We start from the raw sequence: 24,906 nt of genomic DNA, 5'->3' as shown, positions 1-24,906 counted from the left end.
CCAATGCATGAAAGTGAAAAGTGAAAGTGAAGTCGCTCAGTCGTGTCCGACTCTAGCAACCCCATGGACTGCAGCCTACCAGGCTCCTCCGTCCATGGGATTTTCTAGGCAAAAGTACTGGAGTGGGGTGCCATTGCCTTCTCAGTAACATGCTAGATCAGCCAATTTAAATTTTTACATACACTAAGTGACTATCATCTCAAATGAGATTTGAAATTGGCACCCACAAGAAATTAATTATTAATATCCATTTCAATGACTCTCCTTCCCCACCCTGATTGACAAAGGGTTTGTTGTTTTAAAAAGAAGCTGTCATCACATTACCACTCATTTTCAATTTGTGGTCATCCTACCCCATCCCAAGATCTTCATATGCTAAACTTTAGGTCTTTCTAATCAGTCTTCACTTTTGTCAGCTTAATTAATTTGAAAGCAACCTGGGTTTTATTGTAGAACATTAACAACAATCCATGGATAATGTTAAATATTTTATGAATAGCTTAAAAGCAATGTGTTTAATTAGCAATGTAATGTGTCATTCCATTAGGCTAGACATGCTAAATAGATCTGTATTTGAAACTGTATGATCACCTTTAAAGAACGAAACATCTTCAAATAGTTGTCACAAGGAATTAATTAGCAATATGTAGGAGTTATAAGATAAAATGTGAAATTAACAAGGACAAGCAGTCTTTAAAATTATACTTTCAATTAGAAATGAAGTCTTTAGAGTGTTTAATTCTCATCTATCACCATCATTGTTATGTAGTCCTTATAATGAATTGAATTCGATTCTGGATCAATTGCAGCAGACAACATTTCTTCCATTTCCTCCTGAGAAAAAGGCTCACCTGGGAGGAACAAGAAGGGACACTCATCATTTACAGTCATCTGATTTTTTTTTCTTTCTCTTTCCACTAGTCCACTCAATTGCCGTGGACCCCCACCATCCCACACTGTGCTGCCGGTTACTCTCCCTGGGGCCATAAAGCCAGCACATCGTGATTTGAACCAGAGGTTCAAAGAGTATGCTATCGTACTCCTGGCAAATTTTGGAGTTATTTTACCTTGCAGATAGCATAGTTCAAGCAACCTTTAGCATCAATCATTTCAGCCAAAACAGCAGGAGGACATGAAAACATCATAAATAAGGTTTTTTATTTATTTAAATTAAAATCACTAAAATCGCCAAAAAGGCAATTAAAAGGATTAACCTGAAGTCACAGTTTTATAGGAAGTCTAATCATTACACTTAGTAAGCATATGAAGAAAGGATTAAATGGTTGCTATGCAGAAAGGCCGAACAACAAATAACATGGTTTAAAACTGTAAGTGAAAGTGGAAGTGAAGTCGCTCAGTCGCTCTTTGCGACCCCATGGACTGTAGCCCACCAGGCTTCTTCATCCATGGGATTTTCCAGGCAAGAGTACTGGAGGGGGTTGCCATTTCCTTCTCCAGGAGATCTTCCCGACCCCAGGATTGAACCCAGGTCTCCCACATTGTAGGCAGACGCTTCACTGTCTGAGCCAGCAGGGAAGGCCACACTGTAAGAATGTCTATGAATATCCTCTAACAAGGGCAGGGCAATTTAGTGACTCAGCTGCACCCAGTGACCACAGATGCCATTCACCAGTCATTTCAAACCAGTCCTCTTTGTTATAGTTTGGCCCAGTGTTGCCATCAAATGAAACCAAAAGTTGGATAGAAAATCTGTGAGTTTTAGTTGGGTTCAGATAACAACTGAAGGCCATCTTGGATACTGGTTTCACCAAGATGAAAAGCAAATTTAGGAAGAATATTGGAAAGGCTGTCATCTATTTAAGACAGAACTTTGTTCTGATATTAACCCAAAATACAGAAACATCCAAATTCTCACCTTATTCCTAAAGAGTATTAATCCAAGTAGATAAATTACCAAGGCCTGAGAGTTACCTACCTTACGAACTTAAGTCACTTGCTACTACAAACCATGCCTTCTAAGGCGGAATTCAGTTACTAATACAGAAATTATTCAAGTGGGGGTTTTTATGACGATGATGATAATATTACCAAACAATGGAACATGCTTGTGTTTTTTTGAAATCATGTTTACATCCTAAGGAAAGAAAGAATGCCTAAAATGTCTAAAAAGACAAATTCTGAATCTTTCTTATAACCTAATTGCTACTGCTGCTGCTGCTGCTAAGTCACTTCAGTCGTGTCCAACTCTGTGCGACCCCACAGATGGCAGCCTACCAGGCTCCGCCGTCCCTGGGATTCTCCAGGCAAGAACACTGGAGTGGGTTGCCATTTCCTTCTCCAATGCGTGAAAGTGAAAAGTGAAAGTGAAGTCGCTCAGTAAGTGTCCGACTCTTGGCGACCCGGTGGACTACAGCCTACCAGGCTCCTCCATCCATGGGATTTTCCAGGCAAGAGAACTGGAGTGGGGTGCCATTGCCTTCTCCGATAACCTAATTGGTAAATACTAAATCCACTGCCAATGAACTTTGGTGGATATGCGAGTCCTTATGAGAACACTGACAACAAATATTTATCAAGAACCACTGTTTGCCAGGCACTGATCTAAGTGCTTCACAGATATCAAGTTAATCTCCGAACCACCTCATGAGAGGTAAGAACTGTGTATCCCAGCTTAGAGCTGAGGACACCAGCACACGAGGAAAACAGGCAGGCAGCCCCAGCCAGTGACTGGAGGCACTGGATCTGCACGCCAGCAGAGCAAGTCAAGGTTCAGGAACCACGCTCGGTCGCTTGCAACGAGGCCTTGTTCACAGTGAAATTCAGAAGGTGGTCACTGCTTCCTCAAGCAAGGAAAGAAACAAGTAGTATTTGATTAAGGATGGGAGGAAAACAGCTTAATTGTTAAAAGCACAGCTTGGGGGCCAGACTGCCTGGGTCCAAATGCTCAACTGTTTCATTAGCTTTAAGATCCCGGGCAAGTCCCTGACTTCTCTGTGTGTGTTTTCCTGTCTGTAAAATACTATCTCATGGGTTTATTGTTGTTCCGTCACTCAGTCATGTCCGACTCTTTGCGACCTGCAGCACACCAGGCTTTCCTGTCCTTTACCATCTCCCGGAGCTTGCTCAAACTCATGTCCATTGAGTCAGTGATGCCATCATCATCTCATCCTCTGTCATCCCCTTCTCTTCCTGCCTTCAATCTTTCCCAGAATCAGGGTCTTTCCTAATGAGTCAGCTCTTTGCATCAGGTGGCCAAAGTACTGGAGCTTCAGCTTCATCATCAGTTTTTTCAATGATGTTCAGGATTGATTTTCTTTAGGATTAACTGGTTTGATCTCCTTGCAGTCCAAGGGACTCTCAAGAGTCTTCTCCAAACCACAGTTCATAGGTTTGTTATGAGTATTAAAATTGTTCTTATTTGAATAGCACTTAGAACGTTGCCTGGCACATAGGCAGCAATATGTGTTAGTTCAAAAAAGTTCTTTTGAGATCTTTCCTGCTAATAAATACTACTTGACACCATATACATACCTAGACACATGTGGACGTCTATCCTGTAGGAGCTTGATTCAATGTGACTTATTATGTTCATCATATAACATCCTGGGCATTTAGAATGCATTCTCAAACTGATCAATATTCTGTGGATATTGTGAAAAGCTGCATTGTCTCTGGATGCACTGCGGTCTGATTTCTCTATTTCAGTGAGTACCATTACCCTAATACCCACTACCCAGGCCAAAGCCTTGTTATGTTGACTCAGCTCCCATCTTTGTGCCCTGCACTCGGTTGCTCATCATACATAACCTGTGGATCTTGCTGCAGACAGTACTACTGTATCAAACCCTTCTCTCGATTCCCATTGCCACTGCTAGATATAGCCCTTATTGGGACACCCTCAAAATGTCTATGGGGTCACACAGAGTCGGACACGACTGAAGTGACTTAGCAGTAGCAGTAGCAGCAAAATGCTGAACCAGGCTCCTAACTGGTCTCCCCAGTCTAACCTCTTTCTTGCTCTTCTCACAAGCCTACCAGCACCAGGTCAACCTTCCCACAATCCCTCTTTCACTGCGCAGCTCACCTGCTCAGAACCCTACAGTGCTTCTCCATTGCCCATAAGACAAAGTCTCCTGAGCCTCAGCCTCCACAATCCAGTCCTGCCTAATCTATCTAAATTCATTTCCTACTGTTTGCCGACAAGACCCTCTGAGTTTTCTCAGTCTCCCAAAATATCATGCTCATTCCTACCTCCCAGTCTTTGTTCGTGCTTTTTATCAATCGATGTCTTCCTCTCATCAGCTCCCTCGTCCATGCTACCTCACTCACTCACTAATTTAACGAGCACTTGCTGAGACGTATGATGTAAGGGAGTGCTATAATGCATAATATTTTAGCCCTTCTGATAACTCACCCATATTATTCTATCATCTTTAGAAACCTATTTTCTCTTAAAGTCTTCTCAGACCAAGCTTTCCAGGCTGGTCCAGACCACACTGATCTTCTGCTACTCACTTTTTTCTACTATCTTACATTTTGAATTGTTTTATTCCTTCCTGTAAGACTGTAATCTCCTTGAGAAAGGGAGCAGATTTTAGTATTATTACCTCTCACTGCTATTGTATCCCTTACCTACACACAGTAGGCACATCTTACTAATGATTTGGCCATTTTGACTAAATTCATATTGCCTGATATAACCTAGTATTTATTTCTCTTAGCTTAATCCCTAAGCTGATGCTTTGAAACATCACATTTCCATCAAAGTTCATCCCTGAGATAACTTTAAGAGGGTCATGTGTTCTTGGGCAGCAGCTTTAACAATCGTGGCACACTCACTCTCACCCTCTGCATTCTCACCTAATGGTGGAGCAAGTCAAAATGGTCAAACCAGCGGCACATGGAGACGCAGTCTTAGTCTTCTGTACTCAAAATTTCATGCACTTCTGATTGTCTCAACTGATTAGCAGCTCTGAATTACTCAGGACTCATCTGTGAACTAGTGAACTGAACAGAGAAAGAGTTCTAACTTTATATGGGAAGAGGGCAGGTGAGACCATGAAACCATATATATGAAACCATGAGAATGGTTTCAAGAGCATGTCCATTAGGCTACTGACATTCAGGGAAAACAAGTTTACACATCAGACTAAGTAGAGAGAATCCCTAAAGAAAATATGTTGGCCTACAGAGGTGTGCAGGTGTTATGTATAAGTGTGTGTGTGTGTGTGTACAGTTTAAGTGCAAAGCAAATATATCACTGTCATTAGCATAAAAATGAAAAATTTAATGGAATTCATATATACATTTGAGGCTGTATTGCCCCTAACTTTACCAACTGAAAAGTTCTTTAAAAAAGGAATATGGGGGCTTCCCTGGTGGTCCACTGGTTAAGAATCTGCCTTATAATACAAGGGACCCCAGTTTGATCCCTGGTCCAGGAAGATTCCACGTGCTGCACAGCATGCTGTAAGCGCCGGTGCCACAACCACTGAGCCCACACACCGCAACTCCTTAGAGCCCATGCTCTGCAACGCGAGAAGCCACCCCAGTGAGAAGCCTGTGCACCGCAACTAGAGACGCAGACCCTACTCACCCACTGCGACTACAGAAAGCCTGCACACAGCAGTGAAGACCCACCACAGCCAAAAAAGAAATACGAACAAATCTTTTTTTTTTTTAAAGGAATTTTTATAGAATCCAGTTGAAATCTTCAATCTAGTAACAAGAGTGATTGATAGCTCATGTTTTCCTGGTGCCATACCTGTTATTCCAGAAATATTCTAAGTGAATGAAATGACTTCAGTTTATAGAAGTGTCATTATACTTTACAAAATCCTATAAGGCAATAATCTATCCCCTCTTAACTTACCCTTTGTCCTCTTATCCACCACAAAACTCCAAAACCAAAGTGATAAGAATACTAAGTAAATTCTTTTAACTGGAATGATTAAAGTATCCTCTAGAACTTTTGCATAATTGTTTTAAAATTATTAATCACTTAAATAAGTCATTGTTAACAAGTAATAAGACTTCCCTAGTGGCTCACACAGTAAGAATCTGCCTGCAGTGTAGGAGACCTGGGTTTGATCCTTGGGTGGGGAAGATCCCCTGGAGAAGGGAATGCCAACCCACTCCAGTATTCTAGCCTGGAGAATTCCACGGACAGAGAAGTCTGGTGAGCTACAGTCCATGGGGTCGCAAACACTGAGACACAACTGAGCAACTTTCATTTATAAGTAACGAATCACTCTCACCTTCTTCAGTCATATACTTTATCAGTTCATCCTTAGAAAGAAATCCTTGTTTAGCTGGATCTAATACCTAGGGGGAAGGAAAAGATAGATACTCTATTTTTTGATGAAAATTCCACATGATGATTTTTTTTCACATAAATATAAATATATGTAAAATTTGTGGCTTACATACCTCAAAAGCTCGAAGAAGGATATCTTCCGGAATTGGTCTATATCTAATTATGCAATAAAAGGAGTAAACACCACAGTATTTAGCTCAATCTCCAAATAACAAATGATCACATTTAAAAAAATAAATAAAGCTGCTAGCATACTAGGATAATAATTCATCCCTCACTGAAATATTTTTGGATTTCTAGATAATAAAGTTGAAAGTACTCCATACCCACAAGGAATACTTACTTAAATGTTATCTGTTAGCTTTTTTCATCATTATAGGAACAAAATTCCTACAGTAAACAAACTACGGTAAGCTAATGCTACACTTGCTCTAGAAAAATAATTAGGCTTAATTCTTATTTATCATTGATAATTCAAACAGAAGCTAATAAGAATGTTGTTGATTTATGCTTTTTGCAGCTTATTTGCCCTTTAATTACACTTTGCTTATTAGATTAATACCGAAGTGGTGGATATTTCTGAGAACATACCAACTGGCAGTTCAGAAGTGTAGAGAAAAACTAGGAGGAAGCTATTCTGTGATAAACATTGGCTGAGTATAACATACAAAGTGAAAAGGCCAAGTGTTTTGAAATTAATGCAGTTCTAATCATTACCTCAACAATTCTATTTACTTTCTTACCTTCTTTCCAGTAGCACTTCAGTCATCACTGGTAGAAATTTTTCAAATCGAATGTATCCAGTGGGTTCTTCTTCCTCTACCTGGACAGTCAGTAAAAAACAGCCTCTTATTCATTCAGCAAATGTAAGTGAGCAGCTACTTTTTCCAAGCACTGTGCCAAGTACTGGGGATTTGATAATGGGGAACATTTCATGCAAAGATGGGCTCGATAAAGGACAGAAATAGTAGGGACCTAACAAAAGCAGAAGATATTAAGAAGAGGTGGCAAGAATACACAGAAGAACTGTACAAAAAAGATCTTTACGACCCAGATAATCACGATGGTGTGATCACTCACCTAGAGCCAGACATCCTGGAATGTGAAGTCAAGTGGGCCTTAGAAAGCATCACTACGAACAAAGCTAGTGGAGGTGATGGAATTCCAGTGGAGCTATTTCAAATTCTGAAAGATGATGCTGTGAAAGTGCTGCACTCAATATGCCAGCACATTTGGAAAACTCAGCAGTGGCCAGAGGACTGGAAAAGGTCAGTTTTCATTCCAATCCCAAAGAAAGGCAATGCCAAAGAATGCTCAAACTACCACACAATTGCACTCATCTCACACGCTAGTAAAGTAATGCTCAAAATTCTCCAAGCCAAGCTTCAGCGATACGTGAACCATGAACTTTCAGATGTTCAAGCTGATCTTAGGAAAAGCAGAGGAACCAGAGATCAAATTGCCAACATCTGCTGGATCATGGAAAAAGCAAGAGAGGTCCAGAAAAACATCTATTTCTGCTTTATTGACTATGCCAAAGCCTTTGACTGTGTGGATCACAATAAACTGTGGAAAATCCTGAAAGAGATGGGAATACCAGACCACCTGACCTGCCTCTTGAGAAACCTATATGCAGGTCAGGAAGCAACAGTTAGAACTGGACATGGAACAACAAACAGACTGGTTCCAAATAGGGGAAGGAGTACATCAAGGCTGTATATTGTCACCCTGCTTATTTAACTTATATGCAGAGTACATCATGAGAAACGCTGGGCTGGAAGAAGCACAAGCCGGAATCAAGATTGCCGGGAGAAATATCAATCACCTCAGATATGCAGATGACACCACCCTTACGGCAGAAAGTGAAGAGGAACTCAAAAGCCTCTTGACGGAAGTGAAAGAGGAGAGTGAAAAAGTTGGCTTAAAGCTCAACATTCAGAAAACTAAGATCATGGCATCTGGTCCCATCACTTCATGGGAAATAGATGGGGAAACAGTGTCAGACTTTATGTTTTTGGGCTCCAAAATCAGTGCAGATGGTGATTGCAGCCATGAAATTAAAAGACACTTACTCCTTGGAAGGAAAGTTATGACCAACCTAGATAGCATATTCAAAAGCAGAGACATTACTTTGTCAACAAAGGTACATCTAGTCAAGGCTATGGTTTTTCCTGTGGTCGTGTATGCATGTGAGAGTTGGACTGTGAAAAAAGCTGAGTGCCGAAGAATTGATGCTTTTGAATTGGGTGTTGGAGAAGACTGTTGAGAGTCCCTTGGACTGCAAGGAGATCCAACCAGTCCATTCTGAAGGAGATCAGCCCTGGGATTTCTTTGGAAGGAATGATGCTAAAGCTGAAACTCCAGTACTTTGGCCACCTCATGCGAAGAGTTGACTCACTGGAAAAGACCCTGATGCTGGGAGGGATTGGAGGCAGGAGGAGAAGGGGATGAGATGGCTGGATGGCATCACTGACTTGATGGACATGAGTTTGAGTGAACCCCGGGAGTTGGTGATGGACAGGGAGGCCTGATGTGCTACAGTCCATGGGGTCGCAAAGAGTCAAACACGACTAAGTGACTGAACTGACTGACTGACTGACTGATACTTGGACATGGTCCCCACTCACAGCGTTTATATTCTGGTAGTGGAGACATAAATCCATCAACAAAACAACAAAGCTGAGTGTCTAATTATAAGTTTATGTAAGAAACAATGAAGTAAAGGAGCAAGGGTCTACTAGAGCATAGAAAAAAGAAAACTTTTCTTGGCCAAATTATCAGGAAATGCATTCATAAAGAAATCACACTTGAGTTGATTATTATAAAGGATGAGCAAAAGGTAATCAAAAACAGCAGGGAAAGACACTCCCAGGTAGATGAAATTACAGGTACTAAGACCTTGTGGGATGCACCAGAGGCCAGGAGGCTGAAACATATGGAGCAAGGAGGAGAATGTTTTCAGATGAGGCTGGAGAGAGAAATGGAGACTAGACCATGCAAGGTATTACCATCCATGAACATGACTTTGTTTGTTATCCCAAGACACTGTTACCCTAAATCACTGAAGGTCTCATAGATGTGTGTCTAAAAGATCACACTGGTTGTGGGTAAGGCAGCTTCTGCAGTAGTCTGAGCAGATATGATAAAGGCTTGGATTAGAGAGTGGTGGCCATGGAGACAAAAGGGGGTGTTTTCAAGAAACACTTAAGATAGAAAACCAAGAAAACCTGGTACTGTATCTATTACAGGCAAGGATGAGGAAAAAAGAAGAGGGTCAAGGACAACTCCCAGGATTCTGACTTGCACAAATGAGATGGACTAATGCTTCCCCTGACATAAGGAACACTGGCTAAGAGACCAGATCAGGGGACCAATCAATCTCAAGGACTGTACTATTCATTAAATAACTAGATGCTCTGTGGAACACTGTTACACCACCGCTAATCAGGAGAAGACAACACCTAACAATTTTGGTACCCAGAACTATTAGATGAGAATGAGGAAGACTCATGCTCACAAGGTTCGGCTTTGATGGTGTGGCTGAACAGTACCTTATTGATTTTAAATTTCATGTCAGGCTATTTATGAGAAGTTGTAAATTTTCCACTCCCTTTCAAAAATCCTATTAGAAGGCTCACACATCCCAATTCAACAGAGGCGATTTTAAAAGATTTATTCTTTGAGCAAAAGATAAGAAATCTATAGGTGCTGCTAAGTGGAACGCACTGTCATCAAATGACAACTATTTTTTAATGTTTATACTAGATTCTCACCTAGTATGAGGCAAGTCCTTGAACTCCACTATCAGTAAAAAATGTCATCCATCTAATGACAGAATGATGTGTTTCAGAATTTCTGAGGCCATCGATACATGAGCAATTGTTTTCAGCTGCCTGTAGATCCAAGGCAAGCAATTTGCAAGTCAATGTTCACATGGCTCTGGTTCAGATGTGCTTAAGTAGCACTCTAACTCCCAGGCCCACAAACTGCTTAAAACTAAAATGCCAATCTCATGAGACTGCCTCCAGAAGGATAATTTTTAGATTAAAATGTTGTGTTTCTATTCTGATTAATCCAGAAAACTGTTCCAGAAGCTGGAGCTATAGTTTGTTTCCCTTTCCCTGCACCCTCAACAAACTGCAGAGCCAACAGTCTTGACCATGGAAGATCAAAAATCCTATGTTATGAGCATCCTCATCAGTCCACAAACGGTTCATAGTTTTTCCAAAGGGAGTTCAACTCTACAGCACGCTCTCCATCATGTGAGAAGTCACAGACACATCCTATGTCCCTCATGACCCCTACCCCACCATGGTCATGCTCCTGGACAACTTCCACAAGCCCCTGGTGCTCTGAACACAGCCGAAACGCTATTCTGTGTACAGCCAAATGGCCTGATGTATATGTATATGATGTATAGAGCTAAGACTTCACAAAAATAATGTTAAAGCAAAACTCCAATGAATCAGGATGGCAGATGAGGTATATATTTTCCTTGGTTTTTTTTAAAGAGAGATAATGAACAAATAAAGGCCTTGGGGTTAAAAAAAGTAAGAAGAAAAATACGTTAGTCCATCTTCAACTTGGACAGATCGTGAAAATCTTTCTATGACTCAACACTGTCCTCTAGAGGTCACATCTAATCTGCTCTTTTTGTATTAAGAGATACATAAGCAATGGCATAAAAATAGTACAATTATATAATATTTCTAAATACAGCATTAATGAACTATATAACATATACTAGACACTACCTTACATTATTAAAAGTTTTTATTATTTAAATAAACGTATCTTAGAGTAGATTTAGATTTACGGATAGCAGAGAGTTCTAATATACCTCCCAGTTTCCTCTGTTGTTTACCCTTGCAATATTATGGTACAACTATACTTGGTTCATTGTAACATCCATTGAACCAATACTGACGTATTATTATTTACTAAACTCCATGTTTTATTTTGATTCCATTGGTTTTTTTTTAATTTTATTTTATTTTTAAACTTTACAATATTGTATTAGTTTTGTCAAATATCGAAATGAATCCGCCACAGGTATACCTGTGTTCCCCATCCTGAACCCTCCTCCCTCCTCCCTCCCCATACCCTCCCTCTGGGTCGTCCCAGTGCACCAGCCCCAAGCATCCAGTATCGTGCATCGAACCTGGACTGGCAACTCGTATCATACATGATATTATACATGTTTCAATGCCATTCTCCCAAATCTCCCCACCCTCTCCCTCTCCCACAGAGTCCATAAGACTGATCTATACATCAGTGTCTCTTTTGCTGTCTCGTACACAGGGTTATTGTTACCATCTTTCTAAATTCCATATATATGTGTTAGTATACTGTATTGGTGTTTTTCTTTCTGGCTTACTTCACTCTGTATAATAGGTTCCAGTTTCATCATCTCATTAAAACTGATTCAAATGTATTCTTTTTAATGGCTGAGTAATACTCCATTGTGTATATGTACCACAGCTTTCTTATCCATTCATCTGCTGATGGGCATCTAGGTTGCTTCCATGTCCTGGCTATTATAAACAGTGCTGCGATGAACATTGGGGTACACGTGTCTCTTTCCCTTCTGGTTTCCTCAGTGTGTATGCCCAGCAGTGGGATTGCTGGATCATAGGGCAGTTCTATTTCCAGTTTTTTAAGGAATCTCTACACTGTTCTCCATAGTGGCTGTACTAGTTTGCATTCCCACCAACCCATCAGTTTTTTAAAAGGCATTTTACAAATATGGTACATTTCTCTATCGTAGAAGAGAAGTAAGAAAAGCAGGATAGAACAGCCTGCCTGACAATCTGGAAATGGGTAGATAGAGGGGAGGATAATAAGTGCTTCTATTACTTCTGGTGCAGGACAAACTAGTTGACTTTATGAGGCCATGAGTAAGACAGGACAAAAACACTACTTTCTATAAATGTTATACAATAATGGCTCAATGATTATTTAAATGCCTTTACAATTTAATATAAATATATCAAATATTGAACCACACTTTATCATATATTGTATATAAACATACATATAGTTACGGGTTGAGTTATATCTTCCCCAAGTTCATATGTTGGAGTCCTAATCTCTGGTATACCTCAGAATGTGACTTCTTTGGAGACAGGGTAATCAAGTTTATCCTCAGTGAGGTAATCAAGTTAAAAGGAGGTCATTAGGGTGGGCCCTACTCCAATATAACTGATGTTCTAATAAAAAGAAATCTGGACACAGAGACATGCACACAGGGAGAATGTCATGTGAACATGAAGACAAGCCTCTACAAGCCAAGAAGAAAGGCCTAAAACAGATTCTTCTCTCCTAGCCAACAGAAGGAACCAACTAGGCTAACACCCTAATTCTGCACTTCCAGTTTCCAGAACTGAGATGATAAATCTCTGTTGTTTAAGACACTGCCTGTGGTACTTTGTTACAGCAGTTCTACCAAACTTTATACGCTTGCACACAAATGTTCTGAGAGAGATGACATAAAGGCGCTTTGTAAACCTTGAGTTATTATGATTATTATTATTTTAATCAGTAGTGTACACACTTCTGGTTCTATATTCTGCAATGACACCTCCTCCTAACAGAATCGATCTCTGGTGCTAAACTTTTAGACACAGCCTCCTTGACCCACCATAGGGAACTGTTTTTTACAGAAGTCTGATCCTGCCTGCTCTCTGTAAAATGCCACGTGGAATGTGGCACATATGTATTAAACTGCTAGGCATATCTAACCCCTTGTCCCTCGCCCCTGAACCCTGGCCTAGAGGAGAGGGTTTGTAGATCAGCAGCCATGATGTCTCCACTCTGCTGATCCCCTACTTGCTTCCTGGGCTGAAAGAAGAGGAGAGTAACAGATAGCCATCTGTCACATTTTCCTCCTCTTCAAAAGACAAAAACAAAACAAATATATCTTGTTATTGTGTATGTGAATGAGGCAAAGTAAGTTCTAATTTGGTCTGTTTCATCTAAGAGAAAGGCTAATGTGCTAGAAAGGAGGTAATAATTAGAAAGTAAGCTCGGGAGCATTTATGAGTGCAGAGGAAATAAAACCTCTTTGTAGGAAGACCTCCAGCTTAGCCTTCAAGTACCATTTATAGGAGGAGCTCATCTTAATAGCCAGCAGGTGTCTACCTGGAAGAAGACTGAGGCCCTAACACACCTGGCTTCTCTTCCTCCAAAGAACTATGGTGGCAGAGGCAATCTGAAGAAAATACCCTGCTTCCCTGACACATGAAGGGGCCCGCCTCCACAGGCTAGCACAGGGCCTCCAGCCATTCCACAGCCTCTTTGCTTCCTCCAGCCCAATAAGGAGCCATCTCAATAAACATGTAAATACTGTGGGATAATTTTTAAATCAACATATATCTAAATTTCAAAGCATGAGGTAAATACTATTTCTCACTCTACCTTGGTAAAAGATAGTTTTTCCATCTGTTTTGCACCTGAGGCCATTCTGGCACAGAGAGGTAAACGCCCCTCGTGGTCCTCAAGGGCAGTCAGGTGCTGTGATGGGACCACAGCCCAGAGTTCTTTCTCCCATTCCCACAGTGAAGTCATCAGGCTATCTCTTTTCTCATTAAAGCATTATTTATTTTAATACTGAATTCTCTGAATAGGCACAATAAAACACACTGAAAATTCATTTCTCCCCAGTGACATACAATCTGTCAATAAACTGAACTATTTCACGCTTCACAAAAGCAAGATAATACCAGTAGTTTAGATGGTTTATAAAGCACCTACATTTCATCTAGTTCCAGGTCAACAAATAAGACATACATATGAATTTTTCAACTATTTGTAGTAAAAATATAAAAACAATGAGATATTTCAAGTTAGACTTGAATATCACATATGCAAATTTTGACATAAATTGCGTTTCAAAACCAAAACACTAATACAATTTAGAAAATACTTCTCTGCCTTGGATAGAATAAATGATAACAAAAATTCACTGGCATTTACCAATTAGTCCTACAAATGAAAAATCCTAAAGTTACCTGCTTTAGAAAAATTATTTACTCCAAACATCCCAGATGCTGTTGTGTAAATATTGGGATAAGTACTCTTTGGGGTTATAAGTCCCTTTCTTATTATAAGAGGTATCAAAAAAGACTAACTCATCTTTTGGGTGGACTATCAGAGAGTCTAAGAATCAACAGGTGGTTAGACCATGTAATCAAAAAGGTTCTTTCCAACTGTACGTTTCCATAATTTGAAGCAATGGGAGTCAGTTTCTGTCAAGCTATTAATCCCCCCAATTTACCCTCAGGTGCAGCAGGGGCAGGGAGAGTCAGGGCTCCACTTACACTAATTTGTTTCACACACTTCAGTCTCAGTTTCTCACCACCCCTTCCCGAGTGTCCTTCCCCACCCCGCGTAGACAGAGGCAGTAAGTATTGAAGCAACTGTCCCTCCAAGGTAATCTACTGTTTATATCAAAAGTAACTTTAAAATTGTGTTTCAATAAGATTCGAGGAAAAGCTCTATCCTGGGTTGAGATTTGGTTAGCATAATAAATATCCAATATCACATAAGCTTTATTAGGTCCAGAGACAGTTCTAAAATCACATTTATAACAATGTGTTAGTTTAAAATATTACTTATTCTTACATTTCATGAAGCAATTCAAACCCTCAGCATATCTTCAACAACAGACTTTCTAAGAGTTTGACTACTTTAGATACCTCAACTAAGTGAAGTCATGAAGTATTGGTCTATTTTGTGACTAGAATTTTCACATAATATCTTCAAGTTTCATCCATGTTACAGTATATGACAGGATTTCCTTCTTAAAATGTTAGTTTTCCTTACATTAGATAACAGTATGAAACAATCACTTTGATGTAATATTGAGTAAAAAGGTAAAATATCCTGGTTGTGTTTGAGTGATGGAAACAAGAGCAATCACTCCTCTATTTTTTGAGAATCCAATTTTAATCAGCATGCATTTCTTAAAGAATGAAATTTTTATAATAACATTGGAAATGATTGTGATATAACTAGCAAAAAAAAAAGCAAGGCTGAAATTGTACATACTAAATTGTACTATAAGATTGCTGCTAAGCTGCTGCTGCTAAGTCGCTTCAGTCGTGTCCGACTCTGTGCGACCCCATAGACGGCAGCCCACCAGGCTCCCCCGTCCCTGGGATTCTCCAGGCAAGAACACTGAAGTGGATTGCCATTTCCTTCTCCAATGCATGAAAATGAAAAGTAAAAGTGAAGTCGCTGAGTCTTGTCCGACTCTTAGAGACCCCATGGATTGCGGCCCACCAGGCTCCTCTGTCCATGGGATTTTCCAGGCAAGAGTGCTGGAGTTGGGTGCCATTGCCTTCTCCGACTATAAGATTACTATTATGCTAAAAACATGTCAAGGAAAATAATATGGGAGGAAGTGCACTAAATTACTAATACCGATTGTATTAAGGTGATGGATTGGGGATGTCACCAAGATGGCAGAGTAGGAAGACTCCATGCTCGCATCTTCCCACAGGCACATCAAAATCCCAACTACTTGTAAAGCAATTCTCTATGATAATAATTTGAAGACTATCAGGAAAGATTTTTCACAACGAAAGAGAAAGAAGTAACCATAACAAGGGGGCTTCCGAGGTGGTGCCGGTGATAAAGAATCTGCCATAACAAGACAGCTAGGAGGACTGGAGACACTGCATTGCCAGGACCCACACTCCCAGGTGTATGACACACGCCCAGGTGTATATACGACAAACCTAGACAGAGTATGAATCAAGGCAAATTGGAAGTGGTCAAACAGGAGATGGCAAGAGTGAACGTCTAATTTTAGGCAAACTAAAATGGACTGGAAGGGGTGAATTTAACTCAGATGACCATTATATCTACTACTGTGGGCAAGAATCCCTTAGAAGAAATGGAGTAGCCATCATAGACAACAAAAGAGTAAAAAGCAATACTTGGATGCAATCTCAAAGATGACAGAATGATCTCTATTCATTTCCAAGGCAAACCATTCAATAATATCACAGTAATCCAAGTCTGTGCCTCAACCAGTAATGCTGAAGAAGTTGAAGTTGAACAGTTCTATAAAGACCTACAAGATCTTCTAGAACTAACACCCAAAAAAGATGTCCTTTTCATTATAGGGGACTGGAATGCAAAAGTAGGAAGTCAAGAAATACCTGGAGTAACAGGCAAATTTGGCCTTGGAGTACAGAATGAAGCAGAGCAAAGACTAATAGAGTTTTGCCAAGGGAACACACTGGTCATAGCAAATACCCTCTTCCAACAACACAAGAGAAGACTCTACACATGGACATCACCAGATGGTCAATACCAAAAACAGATTGATTATATTCTTTGTAGCCATAGATGGAGAAGCTCTATACAGTCAGCAAAAATAAGACCGGGAGCTGACTGTGGCTCATATCATGAACTCCTTATTGCCAAATTCAAACTTAGATTGAACAAAGTAGGGAAAACCACTAGACCATTCAGGTATGACCTAAATCAAATCCCTTAGGATTATACAGTGGAAGTGAGAAATAGATTCAAGAGATTAGAGCTGATAGAGTACCTGAAGAACTATGGACGGAGGTTTATGACATTGTACAGGAGACAGAGATCAAGACCATCCCCAAGAAAACAGAAATGCAAAAAGGCAAAATGGCTGTCTGAGGAGGCCTTACAAATAGCTATGAAAAGAAAAGAAGTGAAAAGCAAAGGAGAAAAGGAAAGATATACCCATTTGAATGCAGAGTTCCAAAGAACAGCAAGGAGAGAAAAGAAAGCCTTCCTCAGTGATCAATGCAAAGAAATAGAGGAAAACAATAGAATGGGAAAGACTAGAGATCTCTTCAAGAGAATTAGAGACACCAAGGGAACATTTCATGCAAAGATGGGCTCGATAAAGGACAGAAATGGTATGGACCTAACAGAAGCAGAAGATATTAAGAAGAGGTGGCAAGAAGACATAGATGAACTATACAAAAAAGATCCTCATGACCCAGATAATCACGATGGTATGATCACTCACCTAGAGCCAGACATCCTGAAATTCAAAGTCAAGTGGGCCTTAGAAAGCATCACTACGAACAAAGCTAGTGGAGGTGATGGAATTCCAGTGGAGCTACTTCAAATCCTAAAAGATGATGCTGTGAAAGTGCTGCGCTCAATATGCCAGCAAATTTGGAAAACTCAGCAGTGGCCACAGGACTGGAAAAGGTCAGTTTTCATTCCAATCCCAAAGAAAGGCAATGCCAAAGAATGCTCAAACTACCGCAAAATGGCACTAATCTCACACGCTAGCAAAGTAGTGCTCAAAATTCTCCAAGCCAGGCTTTAACAGTACATGAACTGTGAACTTCCAGATTTTCAAGCTTTAGAAAAGGCAGAGAAAACAGATATCAAATTGCCAGTATCTGTTGGATCATGGAAAAAACAAGAGAGTTCCAGAAAAACATCTACTTCTGTTTTATTGACTATGTCAAAGCCTTTGACTGTGTGGATCACAACAAACTGTGGAAAATTCTGAAAGAAATGGGATTACCAGACCACCTGACCTGCCTCTTGAGAAACCTATATGCAGGTCAGGAAGCAACAGTTAGAATTGGATATGGAACAACAGACTGGTTCCAAATCAGGAATGGAGTATGTCAAGGCTGTATATTGTCACCCTGCTTATTTAACTTATATTCAGAGTATATCATGAGAAACCTTGGGCTGGATGAAGCACAAGCTGGAATCAAGATTGCTAGGAGAAATATCAATAACCCTTAATATGCAGATGATACCACCCTTATGGCAGAAAGCAAGGAGAACTAAAGAGCCTCTTGATGAAAGTGAAAGAGGAGAGTGAAAAAGTTGGCTTAAAACTCAACATTCAGAAAACTAAGATCATGGTATCTGGTCCCATCACTTCGTGGCAAATAGATGGGGAAACAGTGGAAACAGTGTCAGACTTTATTTTTGGGGGCTCTAAAATCACTGCAGATCGTGACTGCAGCCATGAAATTAAAAGACACTTGCTCCTTGGAAGAAAAGTTATGACCAACCTAGACAACATATTAAAAAGCAGAGATATTACTTTGCCAACAAAGGTCCATCTAGTCAAAGCTATGGTTTTTCCAGTGGTCATGTACGGATGTGAGAGTTGGAGTATAAAGAAAGCTGAGTGCCAAAGAATTGATGCTTTTGAACTGTGGTGTTGGAGAAGACTCTTGAGAGTCCCCTGGACTGCAAGAAGATCAAACCAGTCCATCCTAAAGGAAATCAGTACTGAATATTGAAATCAGTCCCTTCATTGAAAGGACTGATGTTGAAGCTGAAACTCCAATACTTTGGCCACCTGATCAGAAGAACTGACTCATTTGAAAAGACCCTGATGCTGGGAAAGATTGAAGGCAGGAGGAGAAGGGGACGACAGAGGATGAGATGGTTGGATGGCATCACCAGCTCAATGGACATGATTTTATGTAAACCCTGAGAGTTGGTGACAGACAGGGAGGCCTGACGTGCTGCAGTCTGTGGGGTCGCAAAGAGTCAGACATGACTAAGCGACTGAACTGAACTGAACTGAGACAGAGTATTAAAAAGCAGAGACATTACTTTGCCAACAAAGGCCCGTCTAGTCAAAGCTATGGTTTTTCCAATAGTCATATTTGTATGTGAGAGTTGGACCATTAAGAAGGCTGAGCACCGAAGAACTGATGCTTTTGAACTGTGGTGCTGGAGAAGACTCTTGAGAGTCCCTTGGACTGCAAGGAGAGCAAACCAGTCAATCCTTAAAGGAAATCAACCCTGAATATTCATTGGGAGGACTGATGCTGAAGCTGAAGCTCCAATTCTTTGGCCACCTGATCCGAAGAGCTGACTCATTAGAAAGGACTCTGATGCTGGGAAAAATTGAAGGCAGGAGGAGAAGGGGACAAGAGAGGATAAGATTGTTGAATGTCATCACCAACTAAATGGACATGAGTTTGGGTAAACTCCAAGAGATGTTGAAGGACTGGGAAGCCTGGCATGCTGCAGTCCACGGGGTCGCAAAGAGTTGGACATGACTGAGAGACTGAACAACACTCCCAGGTAAGTCGCCCACAAACAGAAGGATGGTCACAATTGCAGAGGTTCCCACCAAGGAGTAAGAGGTTCAAGCCCCATTTGGGCTTCCCAGTTCAGGGTCCTGCACCAGAAGATGAGCCCCCAGCAGGTCTGCCTTTGTGAACAGGAGAGCTGGAGGGCTATAGGAAACAGAGACTCCTCTCTTAAAAGGTGCGCATAAAATCTCACACTCTGAATGCTCAGAAGCAGTAGTCAGAAGGAGCCTAGGTCAGACCTACTTGCTAATCTTGGAGAGCCTCCCAGAGAGGCAGGAAGCAGCTGGACCTCCAAGGGATGAAGACACTGGTAGCAGCCTTTTCCGCGAGCTTCTTCTACCACAATGACACCATCACTGCCGAGCTCCATTTCAGAATCCTTCACTAGCAAACCTCTGCTGGGGGCGTGTTCACCGGCCAGTGGGCTGGCAGCAGCCCCTCCCTCACGTGTTCTCCCCAGGCCACACAGACAGCTGCGGATGGACTCAGCCCTGCCCTCCAGGGGTCCAGCAGCAGTTGCACCCCTCACAGGGCTGCTCAGCCAAACCACACAGGAAGCCTATCCCACCCTTCAGTGAGAGGCAGGGCCTTGCAACCAAGTGAACTGGGGGCCAGTCCCCTCACCAGCACGCCCACAGTAGTCAGCCCTGCCACAATAGAAGGGCACACGCAGCCCACACAGGGGGCATATAGCTCTGGTGATCAGAGGAGAGCATGCTGCTGAGCCCCCAGGACACCTACATAAGGCCACTACTCCAAGACTGGGAAACACAACTGACCTACTTAACACATAGACATAAAGAAAATTAGGCAAAATGAAAAGAATATAACAAGAGACAGAGAAGGACATTACATAGTGGTAAAGGGGTCAACCCGACAAGAAGATATAACAATTGTAAATATTTATGTACTGAACCCAGGAGCACCTAAATACATAAAGCAAATATTAACAGACATAAACAGAGAAATGAAGAGTAATACAATAATAATAGTAGGGAACATTAACACTCCACTTTCATCAATGGGCTTGCCAACATTTAACATTTTCAGACTCAAATCTTAGCCATTCTAGCAGATGTGTAGTGGCACCTCATTATCCCCACTGACTAGAGACATTCATCAGCTTTTTATGTGCTTATGGGCCACTGATACTTTTTTTTTTTTTTTTTTTCACAAAATGTCCGTACAAATCTTTGGCTATTTAAAAAATTAGGTTGAAACAGACATTCATATGGGCTTCCCTGGTAGCTCAGCTGATAAAGAATCCGCCTCCAATTCAGAAGACCCCGGTTCAATTCCTGGGTTGAGAAGAGCCCCTGGAGGAGGGCATAGCAAACCACTCCAATATTCTTTCCTGGAGAATCTCATCAACAGAGGAGCCTGGCGGGCTACAGTCCATGGGGTGGCAAAAAGTCGGACATGACTGAGCGACTAAACGCAGCACAGACATTCATATATTATCAAATGAATTGTACAATATCAAATAAATTATCTTTCAAATATTTTCCCCCAATCCATTTCTCGCATTTGTTTATTTTTACTTTTGGCGGTGCTGGGTCTTCACTGCTGCATGTGGGCTCTCTCTAGCTGCAGCGAACAAGAGCTACTCTTTGTTGTGGCGTGCAGGCTTCTCATTGTAGTGGTTTCTCTTGTTGCAGAGCATGGGCTCTAGGGCGCACGGGTTTCAATGGTTGAGGCTCAAGGGGTCTAGAGCTTGGGCTTAGGAGTTGCGGCACATGGGCTTAGTTGCTCCACAGCATGTGGGATCTTCTTCAGACGAGGGATTGAACTAGTGGCCCCTGTATTACAAGGCGGACTCTTAACCACTGGACAACCAGTGAAGCCCTGTATGTTTTTAGCTCTGCCCTTTGATGGGCAAAAGTTTTTAATGTTGATGAAATTAATCATTGTTGTTCCTTTATGGTTCATCGTTTCTTGTCTCTTTATCTAAGAAATCTTTGGCTCACCCAACATCACAAAGTTTTCCCTATGTTTTATAGATTTAGCTCTCATGTTCAGTTCTATGATCCATTTCAAGTTAATTTTTGTATATGGAGTAAAAGAATGTTGAAAAGAGTGTTGTTTCTTTCTATTCAGATAACCATTTGCTCAAATGCTATTTATTGAAATGATTATCCTTTTCTCATTGAATGATGTTGGCACCTATGTCAAAGATATGTGTGGTTCTCTTTCTCAATTCTCTAGTCAGTTCCACTGATCTATATGTGTACCAGTGTACAAAATATCACACTGTGCATGATACCACACAATATGTGTACAAATATAATACTCGAGATTACTGAAGCTTCATAGTAAATCTGCAATCAGTTCAGTTCAGTTCAGTCGCTCAGTCATGTCTGACTCTTTGCAACCCCATGAACTGCAGCACGCCAGGCCTCCCTGTCCATCACCAACTCCCAGAGCCTACCCAGACTCATGTCCATTGAGTCAGTGATGCCATCCAACCATCTCATCCTCTGTCATACCCTTCTCCTCCTGCCCTCAATCTTTCCCAGCATCAGGGTCTTTTCAAATGAGTCAGTTATTCGCATGAGGTGGCCAAAGTATTGGAGTTTCAGCTTCATCATCAGTCCTTCCAATGAACACCCAGGACTGATCTCCTTTTGGATGGACTGGTTGGATCTCTTTGCAGTCCAAGGGACTCTCAAGAGTCTTCTCCAACACCACAGTTCAAAAGCATCAATTCTTTGGCACTCAGCTTTCTTTATAGTCCAACTCTCACATCCATACGTGACCACTGGAAAAACCAGGGCCTTGACTAGACAGACCTTTGTTGGCAAAGTAATGTCTCTGCTTCTTAATATGCTGTCTAGGTTGGTCATGACTTTCCGTCCAAGGAGTAAGTGTCTTTTAATTTCATGGCTGCAATCACCATCTGCAGTGATTTTGGAGCCCCGAAAAATAAAGTCTGACACGCTTTCCACTGTTTCCCCATCTATTTCCCACGAAGTGATGGGACCAGATGCCATGATCTGTTTTCTGGATGTTGAGCTTTAAGCCAACTTTTTCACTCTCCTCTTTCACTTTCATCAAGAGGCTCTTTAGTTCTTCTTCACTTTCTGCCATAAGGGTGGTGTCATCTGCATATGAGGTGGTATAAATCCATCTTTGTCCTTTTTGTCAAAATTATTTTGGTTGTTCAAGGTCTTTCACGTTTCCATTCAAACTTTAGAATCAGTTTGTATATTCCTTCAGAAAATTTTGCTATGATTGGTTGAAAGTGTGTTGAATCTAGAGATCAATCTGAGAAGAATATCTTAAAAATATTGAGCTTTCTAATTCACAAATATGTATATCTGTTCATTTATTTAAATCTTAATTTCCCTCTACAATGTTTGCTGTTTTCAGTATATGAGTCTCGTCTATCTTTTGTTAACTTTATTATTTCACTTTTAGGCTATTATAAATGGAACTGATTGCTTAATTTTTCTAATTGTTAACTTATAGTTTATAGAAATATAATGAATTTTGTATGTTGACTTTGTAGCCTGTAGCTTGGCTAACTTCATATATTAGTTCTAATGGCTTTTTGGTAAATTTCTTAGGATCTTCTACATGCACAATCATGTAGTTTTACTTTTTATTATCCAAACTGTGTATTTGCTGTTATTGTTTATTGCCTTGTTGCACTAGCTAAGATTTCAAGCAGAGTGATGACTAGGAGTGATGAACATAGACATTCCTGATTTTAGGCAGAAAGCACTGAGTTTTCACCAATGAGCAAGACGTTAGCCTTAGGGCTTTTTGTAGATGTCCTTAGCCAGGTAAAGGAGTTTCCTTTTCTTCTCATATTGCTGGGTATTATTATCTTCAATGAGTGTAGAATTTTTTCAATGTTTTCTCTGTATTTATTCAAATGATCATATCATTTCTCTACTTTGTTCTATTAATGTAGTAAATTACATTGATTAATATTAAGCTAACCTTAAATTTCTGGTATAAATGGCACTTGCTCGTGATGTACTATCCTTTTTAACATATTATTGAAATTAATTTGATAAAATTTTATTAAGGATTTTTTTGCATCTGTGTTAATACGGTCCATAGTTTTATTTCTTGTAATATGATTGCTTGGTTTTGGTATCAGAGTGATACTAGCCTCAAAAACTGAGCTAGAAAAGTGTTCTTTCCTGTAATATTTTCAGAAATATTTTTGTATAGAATTGGTATCCTTCTTCCATAAATGTTAGAGCAAATTCACCAGTGAATTCATCTGAATCTCTAGTTTTGTGAGAAAATTTTTAATTATAAATTTAATTTTGGTAATCGATATGGTACTATTCAAATTCTCCGGTTTTTGTTGAGTCAGTTTTGGTCATCTGTGTCTCTCAGGGGATTTATCCATTTATCTAAGTTGTCAGACTCATTGGCATACAGTTTTTGATAATGATTTGTTATTATTTGAGGATAATGAAAACCCATTCTTCATCTTAAAAATTTTTTATACAGAAGCTACTCTTTAATTTCTGTTTCAAGAAGTGACTATAGCTCTAGTACTATTAAGAACTGGTAGAAGGGAAATTTCATAATTAAATAAAAGATAATTTAAAACATTTTTTATTGAAGTAGAGTTGATTTACAATGTTATGTTAGTTTCAGGTATACAGCAAAGTGATTCAGCTTTATATTTATATATACATACATATGTTTATATATATTCTTCTTCAGATTCTTCTCCATTATAGGCTATTACAAGATATTGAATACAGTTCCCTTTAATCTTGATATTGATAATTTGTATCTCAATGTACTTAGCTATAAATTTATCAACTGTATTCGAACAGATTCATATTTTCTTTCAGTGATTTTTCTCTGTCCATTTTCTATTTCACTGATTTCTGCTCTTTATAATTTTCTTCCCTCTATTTATATTGTGTGTATGTTGGTCTTGTTTTTCTAGTTTCTTATAAGAATTTAGATAATTATTTGTAGATTTTTTTGTCTTTTCTAATATAAACACTTAAAGTGGTAAATTGTCCTCTAAGTGACGTTTTACCTGCATCCCACAAAGTTTGACATGTTGTATCTTCACTATCACTCAGGACAAAATGTTTTCTAATTTTCTTTGTGATTTCTTCTTTGATTCATGAATTATTTAGAAGTATGTTGCTTATGGGGAAAATACATAGCCAATGGGAATTTGCTCTATGGCTCAGGAAACTCAAACAGGGGCTCCATATCAACCTAGAGGGGTGAGATGGGGAGGGAGATGGCAGGGGGTTTCAAAAGGGAGGGTATATATGTATCCCTATCACTGATTCATGTTGAGGTTTGACAGAAAGCAACAAAATTCTGTAAAGGAATTATCTCTCAAAAAATAAATAAATAAAATTTTTTTTTTAAATAAGTATAATTCCAAGTACTTGAGGATTTTCTAATGATCTTATTCTCAATTGCTCTCTATTTAATTCATTTTTTGGGGTATTAAAAATCTACTAAGATTTGTTTTGTGGCCTAGTACTCCTTAATGAACACTCCATGTACACAGGGAAAGAACATGTATATTGCAGTTGTTCAGGGTTCAGTTCA

The 24,906-nt window shown here is 40.0% G+C and overlaps 1 protein-coding gene across 10 annotated transcripts in view; it reads right to left on the bottom strand.

Moving 5' to 3' along the window:
* Positions 1 to 421: 421 nt before the first annotated feature.
* Positions 422 to 24,906, bottom strand: part of DRC8 (dynein regulatory complex subunit 8) — a 116,195-nt gene continuing 91,710 nt past the window's right edge. For 9 of the 10 annotated variants that reach the window (XM_086344941.1, XM_086344945.1, XM_086344939.1 and 6 more), the window contains 4 exons: positions 7,021 to 7,100; positions 6,391 to 6,433; positions 6,219 to 6,285; positions 422 to 851 (listed from right to left, as the gene is read on the bottom strand). In XM_086344941.1, the coding sequence (XP_086201067.1) occupies positions 736 to 851; positions 6,219 to 6,285; positions 6,391 to 6,433; positions 7,021 to 7,046 (252 nt within the window). In that variant the 5' untranslated portion in view covers positions 7,047 to 7,100 and the 3' untranslated portion in view covers positions 422 to 735. Of the gene's footprint in view, positions 852 to 4,821; positions 4,969 to 6,218; positions 6,286 to 6,390; positions 6,434 to 7,020; positions 7,101 to 24,906 lie in introns of all 10 variants that reach the window. The other variant, XR_015143521.1, reaches the window with a different exon arrangement.

This window comes from Bos grunniens, chromosome 16 (genome assembly GCF_055505025.1).
Source record: "Bos grunniens cultivar Pamir isolate PY7600 chromosome 16, Bosgru_T2T1.0, whole genome shotgun sequence".
Lineage (NCBI taxonomy): Eukaryota > Metazoa > Chordata > Mammalia > Artiodactyla > Bovidae > Bos > Bos grunniens.
Note: the sequence above shows the minus strand (reverse complement) of the source record. Positions and strands in the feature narration are given on the sequence as shown.